At 47.1% G+C, this 14,788-nt stretch overlaps 1 protein-coding gene across 1 annotated transcript in view; it reads right to left on the bottom strand.

Annotated features, from left to right (window-relative positions):
- Positions 1-5,923: 5,923 nt before the first annotated feature.
- TTC9 (tetratricopeptide repeat domain 9) overlaps positions 5,924-14,788 on the bottom strand; it is a 29,454-nt gene continuing 20,589 nt past the window's right edge. The window contains exons 2-3 of the mRNA XM_068563050.1: positions 9,152-9,334; positions 5,924-6,848 (exon numbers count right to left, since the gene is read on the bottom strand). Coding sequence (XP_068419151.1) covers positions 6,769-6,848; positions 9,152-9,334 — 263 coding nt within the window. The 3' untranslated portion in view covers positions 5,924-6,768. The remainder of the gene's footprint in view (positions 6,849-9,151; positions 9,335-14,788) is intronic.

Below are 14,788 nucleotides of genomic sequence, written 5' to 3' on the forward strand. Positions count from 1 at the left end.
GTATCCAGGAAAGGGAGTAACAGAGCTTTGCCATTGACCCTGGTCTGAAGTTGACCCCTCTCTCACCACTTCTGCTCCTCTAATTGACACTCCCTTGGGAAAATCTTCCTTGATCCTTCAGGATTGCTGTAGATGCCCCTTCTTGGTGTGCCCTTGGTGTTTTCCGTAATATTTATTACACAGATTTGAAGTTGCCTGTTTACTTTTCCTTCTTCCCTATGGACTGTGAGTTTCTCAAGCAGAGACAATACCTCGTTAACCACCTACAATGAAGTGATGGGAATGCTAAATATTGAGTGAGGCAATGAGTGCATGAGTATTATGTTCCTTCTTTCTTTAGAAGAGAGTAATGTCGCAGCATTACATTAAAAAAAGAAAGATGCTTTGTAAGTGTATTTTGGTTCAGTGGGTAGAATTTAATTTTGTTGTTAGAAAACTGATGTGAAAACTAATGTGAGTTCTAGCTCTGGCTTTGTTACTTACTAGCTGTGTGACCTTGAAGAAGTCACTTATCTTCTCTGGACTTGATCCCTCATCTGTAAGTTGAGAGGTTGAACTATTGAGCTTTAAGATTCTTTCCAGCCCTAATATTCTGTGAGATGTTGAAGACAGGGCAAATCTGGCTTTCAATTGTTGGCTTACTTCCAGACAGGCAATTCAACAGAACAGCTGAGATTCCCAACATTTTGCAGGGGCCTCTGCCTTCTCCCCCTTCTCCATGTCTTAGCAAATATGAATAGCCAAGGGCCTCACTGAGTGTGGTTTTTTACAGAATCCAATTTCAGTCCATTTTGAGGGGAACTTTTCATGCTGACTTGGTAATTTGAACTCTGTCATGCCTGATGGACTGAATGCATTTTCCCTGCCTGTGCTACCCGCTCTGGGCTGGCGGGAAGAGAAAGTGCAGGCATTGGGAGTGGGAAGCAAGGGCGCCTTAATCTAAGCAGCTGCAGATCAGCTATTTTGGCCTTGCAGCCAGTTTTGTCTTGCCTGCTCTGAGGCACGGGATGTGGATACCATGGCGTTGGAAGGAGAGTGGGCGATGGCTATCCTCTTCCCTGACAATTGCCTTCTCCTTGCAGCGCAGAAGCCGCTAGCCTCTGGGAGCAACTGCAGCAAGAAAACTGTGTTGATCTTTGGGTGTGACTAGGAAACACCTGGTTCTGAAAACCATCAGAATTATTCCAACCAATTGCTGTGGAGTCTGATATGCTTGGAGAAGGCACGCGATGGAGTATGGGGCTGCCTCTGCTCCCCTAACCCCCAAGTATCTATACTCGTTCTATTTGATCAGAGAGTAACCCAGGGGCCTGCTGGAAGTTCACTTTCTTCTAGAGTGCAGTGTAGGGAAATACAGAAGATAAACATACGGGTATTAGTAGCCACACTATAAATGAGGAAACTGAGGCTGAGGAGGGTGGGAGGAAGAAATGAATGTTTATTCCATGCTTACTCTGTGCCAAGTACTGAGCTGGGAGACAGGTACTTCTTAATCCTCCCAACAGCCTTTTAAGAAATATGACCTTATGCCATGTATAGGTGAGGAAAATGAGGATCAGAAAAGTCAAGCAACTGCCCCAAGGTCACACAGCTAGTAGACGTCAAAGCTGGTATTCAGACAAAGCTCCATCTATCCACGCCGAAAGATCACAGGATTTGAAATAGTGGAGCTGCATGTTCTGATTGTCTGCTGGTCTACCTCAGCAGTGGCTCCTTAACCCGGCTGGTCAGCGGAAACTTTTCAGGACGTTAAAAAACTACAGTATCTTAAGCATCATCCCCATGATTCAATGGATCTAAGGCACAGCCTGAGATTATGTATTTTTAAAGAGCTGCTTCAAGTGATTCTGATGTTTTGGAAAGCACAGCACTGGAGCACGTAGCTTCTCTTCTAACCCAAGTCTCCTAGGATTTCTTCAGTCCTCAGAAGCCCAGATCCAGTCCAGCCCTGCACTTAACTTCAAGTAACATTTGCCACCGAATCCATCATTCATTCCAGGTTCAATGCTCAACGTTTATTGGCCACTTAGTATGTGCCAGGCATTGTACTAGGCATTCTAGCTGCAAAGATGAATAAACCACAGTGTCTGCCTTGAGGAACATCCAGATAGTGGGCCAGACAAATAGAAATAGGAAGTTCCGATTCCTATTTGTAGCAAATGCTAGGCAGAGGTAGACTCATGTTGTTTGGAATGCAGACTAAGGGGTCAAGGAAGGCTTTCAAGCAGTGATGACTTGAACAAGTCCTATAGGAGTTAGCATGGCAAGGAGTGGATTGGAGGGGTGAGGCATAGCCAACCAGGCAGAGGGAACAGCATGGAAAGGCCCAGAGACCCAAGAACAATGGGTTCGGGGAATCACAAGAAGCTATGCAGCAGTAGAATGTAGGGAACCTTGGGAAGAGGACCAGAAGGTGTCAGTGGGAGAAATCACATGAAAGACCTTGTGTGTTATGCTGAGTTTGGCCTTTATTCTAAAAGTGATGAGGAGCCACTAAAGATTTCTAAGCTGTGGAGTGACATAATCAGATTGTGTTTTAGAAGGGCCACTCTGATAGAAATGAGAGGGTGAACCGTAGGCAGAAGAAGCTGGCAACAGAGGAACAAATTAATTGCAGAATTAAGAATTTATGTATGTCAAAAAGCACCATAAACAAAATTTGAAAGCAAAGCACTTGGAAAGCATATTTGGCAATGTTTCTTGCCAAAAATAATACTCTTAATAAAATTACATATTGATGATAAAGATAAACATACCAATATCAAATAAATAGAAAAATCACAAAGAAGGAGGTACAAATGGTCAATAAGCATATGAAGATGCTATTCACTAATAAAGAATTGTGAGTTCATATAACATTGATATACTATTATTTTCCTATCATATTGGTAAAGATTTGGTAAGTGATAATAGCCACCCGTAGTGAGGGTGCAGGGGACAGGGCACTCTCAAGCCTGCAAATAGAAGAGTGCTTTGGTACAAACTCTCTGGAGGGCAGTTGGTAAAATATATCAAAATTCTTAAAGATAGCCAAACGATAGCCTTCTCAGATTTTATCCTAAGGAAATAGTCCTAGATATGTGCAAAATTTAGCTACAAGAATGCCTGTTGCGATATTATTTACAATAAAGATTGGGAACGAATGAGATAATCACTATTGGAAGATTGGTTACCAAATGAGGGTCCACCCACATAATGAGGATGCTGTTGAAACAGTTTGGGAGACGAGCAAAAAATGTTACCTTCGTGATATAGTGGGTGAAGTAGCACAAGGTGCAAAAGGTGTGTCCCATGTGCTACCATTTGTGACAAAATAGATACACACATTTGAAAATGCGTAACTGTCTCTGAAAGGATATACAAGTAGCTGGAGAGAAACTAGAGGCTGGCAGACAGGGCAGGAAAGAGATTTACTTCTGACTCCAGATCTTTTGGTACTTCTTGAATTTTGTACCTGTGTATGCATTACATATTCTACAATACAAATACGCATTTCGAAAAGTAAGTTATTAAGGAGTATGTACAGTATGATCCAATCTTTGTTTAAAAAAATGCATGTGCATGTGTACATTTATACCAAAAAAACCAAAAGATACATCCAAAAGGATAACAATATCTGTCTCCGGTAGTAGGATTATGGGGCGGAATTTATCTTTTTTTCCCTAATATTTCTACAATACACATGTGAGGCTTTCATAATAATTACAATAAAAGTATAATTTTTTCTCCCCAAAGAGTCTATCACAAAAGTCCAAGCAGGAGATGGCAAAGCAGGTCAGATCCAGGATGAGCGCTCCAAGTATAGCTCAGCAGTGACATCTGCAAACAAAACGTGTAATTAAATAACAGTCCCTGTTTGGGGGAGGGATGAGGAGAAGGAAGCTGATGGTGTGTTAAGGGGAACAGACCTGATGTTGCCTACCAGCTCTCTGAAGTCTCTGGACAAACGCACAGGAAGTTCAGTCCCACCATCTCAAACAAGTCCCAGGCAGCTTTTTTCTTTGGGATCATTTAACTTTGGGTCACAGTGAATGGAGTTCCCAGCACGTGTACCTACGTTACCAGACAAGCAGAAAGCCTGGTCGCTTGTTCTATGAAGTCCCATGAGGTTGTCCTCACCTAGTTCTGGTTTTCAACCTTTTTCTTTGGAAGGATGGCAACCATCTTCTCATCCCCATCTGTCCAGCCCTGCCCCAACTCACTCGGTGAGGCAAGACCCCTCTCCTGCTCCACGTTGGGAATAGTTACTCTGAGTCCTTCTTCATGGCACGAAGACCAAAGGAAGACTCTGCCAGTTTGAATTGGCTCTGCACGCCACCTCTGACCTCATCTTCATCCTTCAGATCCTAACAAGCAGTCTGCCAACTCACAGACTTTCTGGGCTGGAGCCTCAGGAAGAGGGGAGTTTTGCATGTTTGCCTGTACTATGTGTGCTGCAGGGTGGTTTTGAGTTGGGGTCATGTGAAACCATTTTGGAGGAAGAGGGCAGAGAGAAGGACATGGTAGGCGTGGGGGAGAATGTGGCAGCAGTAACAGCTTTTTTCCCTTTTTCCCTTCTCCAGAGGGTGAGCTATAGGCAACCAACTGGGGGCCCCTGGATATTTCTAGCACCTTCTTGCAGCCCCCGTTGGAAGCTTTTGAGGAGCTATGTGAACATAACCTGTGCTGCTGGCTTCTGGGCCCCTCAGAAGTGATTGGATCCTGCAGTGTTGGAGCCTCGGATTAAATAAATAACCCAGAATTAACTTTGTGTTTCGTTTCAATCTCTACCTATAATTGTGACTCTTCCCCAAAGCTGGGGATGGGGTGAGGAATGCTAGGTGGATTGTTTGGATACATGCTGGCCCATCAGCAAGGAGAATAAACAATACACAGAAATGACTGCTGCGTCTCAGCTGCCTTTTCCGCCACTAGGGAGTCAAGTGTTTGGGACAATTTTTCACCTTGGGCTAAATACGAAAGGCAGCCCACGTACCATCATTGACGTAGTCAAGGTTTGTCACACATACTGTCCTGCTTTTGAATGGTTGTAACTACCCAATATTATACTTTTTAGGGCAGCAACTAACTACAGAGTAGTTAACAGCTGAAGCTCTGGAGTCAGACAGACTCAGTTCAAATCCCGGCTATGCCACTTACGGCCGTGCAACATTGGGCTAGTTTTCTCTTTTTCAGTTTTCTTATCCATCAGATGGGAATAGTAGGGTAATTGCACGAAAGAAATGAGATTATACATGTAAAGATCTGAGGATAGTGCATTTAATAAATGCTCACTATTAATATTATTGCATCTGTATATATTTTAATTTGTACAATATTGTCTCACGGATCACACAAAAAATACATGAAAGTGCTTTGAAAATCTTAAAGCATCATATAAATTAAAGGTATCATTGGTAATAATCTCCTATGACTATTTCTCAACTCTTCCAACTCCTTGGAGACTGGGACTACATCCTATGTCCCAGGGCAAACTGCACAATGACAGGCAAACAAGAAGCCCTCAGTAAATGTCTCTTATCTGACTGAAGCAACATGGCATCGCAAAAAGGGCACAGGTATCAGGAGACTAGGCTGGGATAAAATTAGTTTAAGGCAGGAGAGCCAGTCTGCAGGCATCATTTAGTCATTCAACAAATATTTGTTGAACACATTCTATGTGCCAGATATTGAGTCCAGGTAATTTCATCAAAAAAGAGGCTACAAGTTCCCACATAGCCAAATCCCTGGGCAGTCTCCACAGTCCCAGCCTACTCTAAAAGCACAAAGGCGCAGCCAGCATTGTACACCACTGAACAAATGGCGCATTGCTTTGGGGGAAGCCCCATCCTACCTGGCTGCCAGCAGCTCTGATTGAGGGTTGTGGGAGGGAGTAAAAGTGAGGGAGTGGGCCGCTTTCAACAGAAATGACAGGAACTGCTGCCTGTTAATTTATTTTTATTTACACTTAATTCGTCCGCAGTTCAGTCTCCCAGTCTATACAATGCTCTTTCCCCTAGATATCATCTCTCCCTCCCCCCATGCCTATGTGGTCAGCCCCTGGCCCACTCTACCCTGCCCTTCTGCTGTCACAGCTGCCTGCTGGCTGGGAGTCTGGGAGAATGGTATGTGTGGTCACCAGAGGGCACTGAGAGTGGGCTTCGATGGCATGTGAATCCTGGCAGAGTCTCAGATCCCCACGTAGGAGAGGAGAAAGCACAAACCAAGACAACGCGTGAGGGAGGGAGGCAGGGCCTGAGGTTCTTGTGGGTGGGGAGCGGGTGTGTGTGCAGAAATCCAGTGTACAGGTTCTCAGACTCTGTTGGCTTAACCAACGCTTCTGGTGTCTGTCGCATCCCTGGATTTGTCACAGTTGCCTTGAGATGCTGCAGTCTGTCAGGAAGCTGTGGAGGGGTCCAGCCCGTGGGCTCCGTGCCTGACGCCTTTGGGATGGTTCACCTGCCAGGCTCTGCCTCTGCCAGAAGCACTGGCGCAAGTCAAAGCTGCAATGGCGTTCCCAACCTGTGACAGTCCTCTCCAGCTGTTCCCGCTGAAGTTAGGTCTCTCCCAGCGGCTGCCCTACTGGAAAGAGGATGTCCCTTGTCAGGGCAACCCACCAGATTCCAAATCTGCCCGTCTCCTTCTTTTCACACTGGGAGTAGACAAAGAGTTGAGGGGCAATAGGAGGAGGAAGTGGGGAGGAGAAAGGAACAGAACCCTGGGAAGGGCTCTCCACCAGGGGGTGCCTGGATGCCCCGGGTCAGGCTCGGCTCTAGAAAGGTGTTCTCGTTACGTGGCTTCCTTCTCTCTCTGGGAGCATCGGCTGAGCTTCATCTCCGTCAGCTGGATATATCGAATCACGTTGGTGTCTGTGAGGAGAGAAACACACCTTAGGGAACAGCTGGTGAGGGGAACTCTTGGGTCTACGGAGAATCAGACCAAGGCTGTATCTGCAGACCATGGACAAGCCAGACTCACTCAGCCAAGGCCCAGCATGGCTGAGAGGGCATCCAGGGTGTGGTTCCCCTCCTTCACTGCTCCACGCGGACAGGTCCCGGTGACCCAGAGGACAGACGGCAAGGAGAGGAGAGGCAGGGGACTTTCTCCCCTTATTTCTATGGAGCACCAAACCCCAGTGGTCCTGAGTCAGCACAGTTAGTTGGAGTTTAACCTCAGGCAACTTAGAAGTTTCTCTGAGCCTCCGGTCTCGTCTGCAAGAAACAACCTCCATTTCTGAGTGCCTACTTTATGCCATGTTTTTAGCCTTCATTGTCTCACTGAACCCTCATTATAACCCTGTAAGGTATGTTTCATTATCCTCACTGTGACCAAAGTTAAAACTGGGCCCCGGAGAGATTAAGTCAGATGCCCAAGGAGACACACATAGTTGCTGCATCTGAATCCAAAGGCTGCCTCTCCTGGGGATCATAATATCTTCCTCATAAAATTGCAGTCAGGACCAAAATAGATATGTCTAAAAGGGCTTAATCCAAATGACCAATAAATATGAGTTGATTGTAATGCTTTTTAGTTGGAGAGTTCACAAGAGATTTGCTTCATTGTCTTATTTTGTTCTTACAAGTAAGGCTAGGCAGCCACTTCACCACAAACTGGGGAATTTCCCCCCAGTTCCAGCCCTTAACTTAGTGAGTGCAGAAGGACATAGAACAACTGTTCAGCCCTGCACACACCAAAATATGAATTAGGCTGCCTGAGATGTTTACTTCCAGAGGTAGAAATGAATGCTGTATAATATTCCAAAATGCCTGGCAGGGCATCCAGAACAGTACCGGCATATGGCAGGTACTCAAGAAAATTCTGTTGAATGAGTCCCATTCTTGGTCCTCAAGTGGCTTATAGTAGAGTTGGCGGAACACGATTTATATACAGAAAACAAATCAGCAACACATAAAAATAAAGATATTAGTGTTCTTTAAAAAAATAAAGAAAAAAAGTATATTGGGTATTTGCAAATTCATCCTAACAAAACTCCTTGGAAGGAGAATTGCATTAAAAAAAAAATCAGCCATATGAACGACCATGGCAACAGCAAGTCAAAGTCATGGTTTAAACGGTACCTCCTCAGGGGTTCCCTGGTGGCACAGTGGTTGAGAATCCGCCTGCCAATGCAGGGGATACGGGTTTGATCCCTGGTCCGGGAAGATCCCACATGCCGAGGAGCAACTAAGCCCGTGAGCGGCAACTACTGAAGCCCGCGCGCCTAGAGCCCTCGCTCCACAACAAGAGAAGCCACCACAATGAGAAGCCCACGCACCGCAGTAAAGAGTAGCTCCCGCTCACCCCAACTAGAGAAAGCCCCCGCGCAGCAACGAAGACCCAACTCAGCCAAAAAAAAAAAAAAAAAAATGATACCTCCTCAGAGAGGGTGTTCCTGACCACCCGGTCTGAAATAGCACCCCCTTTAATCTTGATCCTTTACTCTGCTTTATTTCCTTCACAGCACTTACTACTATTAAATATTACGTTATCAATTTGTCTGTTTGTTTACTGTCCATCTTCTTCCATTATAACATAAACTCCTTGAACGTACCAACTTTTTGTTGTTCCCTGCTATTTACCCAGCACCTAGAAGAGTTCCTGGCCCATTGTACCTGCTCAATATATATCTGTGGCGTGAATGAGTGGCGGGGCTAGTGGATGTGATTTAAGCGAATGGTACAGATAACACCTGCTCTAAGAACTGGGGTCTGACTGCAGGAGCTGGAGCACGCTTCCTGGAAGATGCTGGGCTTAGCCCCCAGATTATCCATTTGTATTCTGTCTCATCAGCCAGAATGTGAGCTCCTCACAAGTGGGGACCACGTCTTCTTATCTACATCCTTGGCACCCAGCACAAATCTTGGCACATAGTAAGAATGCAATATGTACTCGTTGAATAAGTAAAGAGGGCTGGATTCTGGGTTGGAAAAATGAAGAATTCCATATTCTATTTGAAAAGAAGAGATGCCCAAGCTCCCTGGAACCCAGACCCCAGGCAAAGGCACGGACTATGTGTTCTCCTTGTTCCAGGACCTAGCACACACCTGACCCCTCATTTGCCATTTCCCTCCCTGCCTGGCCCTGCCAGCCAGGAAATCTGACCATGGCGATAAGGCGGCCTGGGAGCTGCCCCAGGGGGCTGGTGGTAAGGAAACAGCAATTGCTGCCTTACCTGTTGGCTGTCGGGTCCTTGCTTCTTTCAGGTAGTAGAGTGCTTTGTCATAGTCTCCAAGGTGGTAGAAGGCCACACCGGACCGGTAAAGGGCCTTGAAATTCTCCCCTTCTTTCTTCAGGACTTTGAGGCAGTACTCTTTGACTCGTTCATAGTTCACCAGCTCAGCCTGCAGCAGGCAGGCTACAGAGGAAGGGAGAAAGAAGGGAAAGTGCCATCAACACAGCAGCAGCAGCCTCTGAATGTCTCTCTTTGGTTTTTCCTCTCTGACCAGAGGAGGTTTACGAGTGCTGGGGCTTTACGGTGGGGTTTATGCCATGGAGTTTGTCATCAAATAATCCTGGGTTCTAGGATCCAGTTTCATCTTCAACAAGCTGTGTGACCTTGAGCAAGTTACTTGACCTTGTATTATGGATTGAATTGTGCCCCCTGCCCCCCTCAAAAGATATGTTGGAGTCCTAACCCCCAGTGCTTTAGAATGTGACCTTATTTGGAAATAGGGTCTTTACAAAGGTAATCAAGTTAAAAAGAGGTCATTAGAGTGGGTTCTAATCCAATCTCACCAGTGTCCTTATAAAAAGGGTACAACAGACTGAATGTTTGCGTCCCCCCGAACATTCACATGTTGAAAACTAATCCCCAGAGTGACGGTATTTGGAGGTGAGGTCTTTGGGAGGTGACTAGGTATTGAGGGTGGGGCCCTTATGACTGGGATTAGTGCTCTTATAAAAGAGACCCCAGAGAGCTCCCTCACCCCTTCTGCTATGTGAGGACACAGTGAGACAACAGCCATCTATGAACCAGGAAGTGGGTCCTCACCAGACACTGAATCTGCGGTGTCTTGATCTTGGACTTCCCAGCCCCTAGAACTATGAGAAATAAGTGGTTGTTGTTTGAGCCACCCAGTGTGCAATACTTTTGTTACAGCAGCCCAAAGAGACTAAGACAAATGAGAAGTTTGGACACCAAGACAGACACACAGGAAAGATGATGTGAAGAGACACAGGGAGAAGACGGCCACCTACAAGCCAAGGAATGCCTGGGGCTACCCGAAGCTAGGAGAGAAGCACAGCTCTCGGAAGGAACCAACCCTACCAACACCTTGATCTTGGACTCCTAGCCTCCAGAACCATGAGACAGAACATATCTATTGTTTAAGCCATCAGTCTGTGACACTTTCATTGTGGCTACTGTAGGGACAAGCCACAAGAGGCAATGATAATACTAACCTTGGCCAATATTTGTCAAGTGCTTCCCTTGTGCCGGATGCTCGCTTCATTGCTTTACTTGACTCACCTGATAGAATCTCTGGGATACTATAACAAAGGTCCAACTTTTATTCCCATTTTACAGATGAGGAAGCTGAGGCCCAGAGAGGTTTAAGTAACTTCCCAAGGACACACAACATGAAAGAGGCAAGGCTGAGATTTAAATCAAAACTGTCCAGCTCCAGAGCCCAAGTTCCTTACTGAGCTGTTGAAGGGATCATATAAAATGATGGCACAGTATTTGACACAGGGCTTGGCACATAGTAAGCACCCACACTGTTACTTCATGTAATTATAATTCTTTGCAGCCCCTGCAATCCTGTGGCGACAACTGCCTCTGACTTTCCTCAAGTTCTCTTCCACACGTTTGTCTCTGCAGTCCCTGGGAGCAGGAGCCTCTGATGGGCTAGTGACCAGCCTTCTACAGAGCACACCTCTGGGCATGAGAGACCTGGGGGTCCCAGGCAAGAGGAAGCTGAGGCTGGCAGGTGCCTATGTGGGGCTCCTTCCTATTCCAGAGTCAGTTATCTCTGAGTACACCATCTCCCCCTTGAAGCTTTCTCTCACCAGCGATCAGTCACAGGGCCAGGGCTAGGGCGAGGGTGGGGAAGCTTGTACCCTGAGAGTGGGCACCTCCTTACATATTGTGCCCTAGGGGCCTCACTTGCCTCACCCTAATCCCAGCCTTGCTGAGCGACCTCGGTCTCCATTCCATCCCTCAAGCATTCAGTAGGCGTTGACTAAAGGCAAAGAGGGGTGTCAAACACACTGGAGGAATTTTTTTAAAGGGGGTGGGGTGGGGTGGGGGAAGGGCACCCGTCTGCTTCTTCAAAGTGAATGAAAACAGACTTAGGAGGTCAAACCGCTGCTTCCTGCCAAGACCTGGCTGGTGGGACGTGGGAGGGTGCTGATGCGCTGCTCCTTTGCACTCAGGTTCCTCCCACATTGGAAGAACCATCCTCGGGATAGAGGCAAGTCACTGATTTTAATCTTCAGGGGTCTAACTTCAGCTGTTTTGATTCCTTAAATAACTTCCCAGGGACGTGAACTGCTGATTAAGAGACCAGATCTTTCATTGGGCATTTTAGACAAAAAAACAAAAAACCCCCAAACAAAAAACATCCTTTTGCAGGCTGAGTTGGAGGTATGACAACCAGGAAGTGGCAGAGAATCAGCCCAGATCTGGAAATTGACCCATCACGTTCCACTCGCTACAGGGCAGGAAACCAAACAAGTCGACAGAAGCAGCAGGCTGCTAACCCTGTGGGCATGGGCGTGGGTGGCTGTGGTCTCTGAGACACGCAGACCTGCTGGCACACTAGGGGTCCACCCTGCCGAGCTGATGCCACCAGCTCCCTGTCCTCTCTTCCCTCAGCTGTGGGGTGGAGGGCCCCCTGCCCCCCTGCTCCACCCCGATGCTGCTGGAGTTTGCCTCGGTGCTTTCACAGCTCTGCCAACAGGGAGGGGTTCTGTCGTGAGGTTCCTGCCTGGGCATAGGGCCTCCACACCCTGTAACCTGCCGGGCCCCACCTCCCCTGCGGTCTGAACCCTGGTCCACAACCAGGTCTCACAGTTCACACCAGATCTGCAGGGGAATTCCAGACATTTTCACTGAATGAGTCCTGGAAATCGATTGCTATCCTTCTTTTGCCCAAGGTGGGGGGATGGTGTGTGAGGGGAAGAACTTTCCCATTTCCAGGCCTTTTTGCTTCCCCCCCGCCCCAGTTTTAGACATTCAAAATCTGTTTTTTAAAAGAAACAAAGATCCATTTCCTAGACTTCTCAGGTCAGCAAACAGAAGTGTCTGAGGATGGAGGGCTGGACGGGAAGAGGGCTCTCAGCTGAGAACAGAGGATGCGAGATGGCGCATGGAAGCTTGGACAGGAAACCCTTCAGTTCTGGGGGCAGCTGTTGGAGCCAAGTCTCACACAGGTAGCAGCCAGTGAGGTTCCCACTATAAATATTTTAAGCTGGGTAATTTTTTTTAGGGGGGGATGTCCTGTGCATTGTAGGATGTTTAGCAACATCTTTGTGTTCTACCCACTAGATGCCAGTTGTGACAAGCAAAAAAATGTCTCCAGATATCGCCAAATGTCCCCTGGTGGGGGGCGGGGGGAATCGCCCTTGTGTGAGAACAGTTGATGTAGGTGGAAAGTAGAAAAAGCTGTCTATGTGGTGGGGGGGAGGGAGGGAAGGATGGAGGAAGGAAGGAAGAAAGAAAGAAAGAAAGAGAAAGGAGGAAGGAAGGAAGGAAAGAAAGAAAGAGAGAGAAAGAAAGAAAGGAAGGAAGGAAGGAAGAAAGGAAGGAAGGAAGAAAGGAAGAAAGATAGAAGGAAAGAGAGATTATGGCTTATTTGAGGAGGTTTGAGTAGCCAAGCCCAGCTGGAGCAGAGAGACTGAAGGGAAGGGTAAAAGGGAATAAAGCTAGAGAAGCAAGATGAAACCAGGACACACAGACCCTTCTGGTTCATGTTGAGGATCTGGGACTTTATTCTTAGGGCAAGAGTGGATTTGGATGATAAAATGATGGTGACTCGGTTGACTCAAGCTGAGGCAGAAAGGCAGGAGAAAGGGATTCATTCAAGCGGCACCCAGGAGTCAGAACTGACTAGCATTAGGGAACCCCTGAACTATGTCCCCTCTGCTGTTACACTCACGTGCTTGGAGCCCGTCATCCCAGGAGATCCTAGATTGCCATTTTGGATTCACTGATGATCCACGAGTTTTCTTCCACATTGTAGCAACCTGGTCTCCATTTGAAATAAGGTTTAAAATACGAGTCTCTGTGCTCTACTATACAGCACAGATCAATACTCTAAAGAGTACTGGGCTGGGAATCAGAAGAGCTGGATCCTCGTCCCACTAGCCAACATTATGAAAATCACTTTCCCTTTCGGGGCCTCAGCAAAAACGAGGGGCCCACACTTCATTGAGTAATCTCTACCCTCCGTTTCCACCTAACAGCCCGTGAATATAAATGTTCGCCACTTAATAGAAGGATGAGATCGTTTCACTGGTTCCTCTTCAAAAGGACTTCTGTTCTATCACTTTTGGTAAGGCATCTTCTGCTGGAGATGACAATCAGAACTGGTGAGGCAGCGATTGAAGGGCTTGTCTAAAACAGTTCTGCTATGTGGAGATTTGTTTTGGCACAGAGACGGGATTATGTTCGGATGTGGTCTTCCCAAGCCAAGGCTCTGGGGCGGGATCTTCCCTGCAGGGCGTAAGCACTGCCACTGTTGGCCAGTCCCAGCTTAGGAGACAGTGGACTTGGGAAGGCAGGCCTCGGCCTGGCTGGAAAGGGAGCTTGTTCTTGTCCATGGCCTCGGCTCTGAGCATATATTTGGCTTCAAAGATGCAGTTATTAAGCGGCAGATGCCCGGTGGGGAGACATGTCCAAAGTGGACATGTGGAGATGGGCCCGGGCTCCCAGACCACCATATCTAGAAGCTCTTTTCAGAGAAATATTATGAACTTTCTGGTCTCTGGGTCTTCTGACAAGTTTGAATAAATGCTGCATCCTGGAATCAACCAAGCTGTGGAGAATTAGGACAAGCTTCCATTCATACTTGGAAAGGAGTGCTAGAAGGGAAACTGCCTTCCCTGAGCCTAACATGGTGGCAGCAGTAGTGGCCAGTGCAACTTACAAGAGAAAGGTAAATTTGGAGGACAAAATTGGGGCGGTAAATCCTCAATCACTCCTCCCATGTGGAGATTCCTCTTCCATTGCCAACCTTGGGTGGTTAGGGTATGATTTTATGAAAAGAGCTTGGCAGGCTCTCTTAGCTCCGCAGAGGAGTCTGCAGTAGGAGAAAGAGAATCAGCAACTTACACAGCCCCAAGCACTCACACACAGAGACAGAGGAAATCATAAGTTTGATGTTCCCCAAGGCAACCACACCGAGACCGCAGGCTAAAACATGTCAGGCTCTCCTGGCTCTGGCACCTGTTTTGTTTCTGTTTTTCCTGGTGCATGCAGGGCATGGTGACAGCCCGGGCAAAACGCCACTTGTTGGCATGAGATGAAAGGAAACTGGATGGGAGGAGGAAGACCAAGTTCATGTAGCCATTGGTTTTCTTCTGACAGCCGATTCACTACCATTTGCCCTTACCTGCTGGACGGGAGGGAGGCATGGGCTGGATGGGAGGGAAGGAAAGACCCATCTGGGGCCAGGAGTGAGGAGGGGGAACCCGCTTCATGAGGCTGCTCTCTGTTAGGAGTTGAATTGTGTCCTCCCAAAAAGGTACGTTGGAGTCGTAATCCTCAACACCTCAGAATGTGATCCCATATGGAGAGAGGGTCTTTACAGAGGTGATCAAGTCAAAATGAGGTCAGTAGGATGGACCCTAATTCAGTACTACTGATGTC

Source organism: Eschrichtius robustus, chromosome 1 (genome assembly GCF_028021215.1).
Source record: "Eschrichtius robustus isolate mEscRob2 chromosome 1, mEscRob2.pri, whole genome shotgun sequence".
In the NCBI taxonomy this organism is placed as follows: Eukaryota; Metazoa; Chordata; class Mammalia; order Artiodactyla; family Eschrichtiidae; genus Eschrichtius; species Eschrichtius robustus.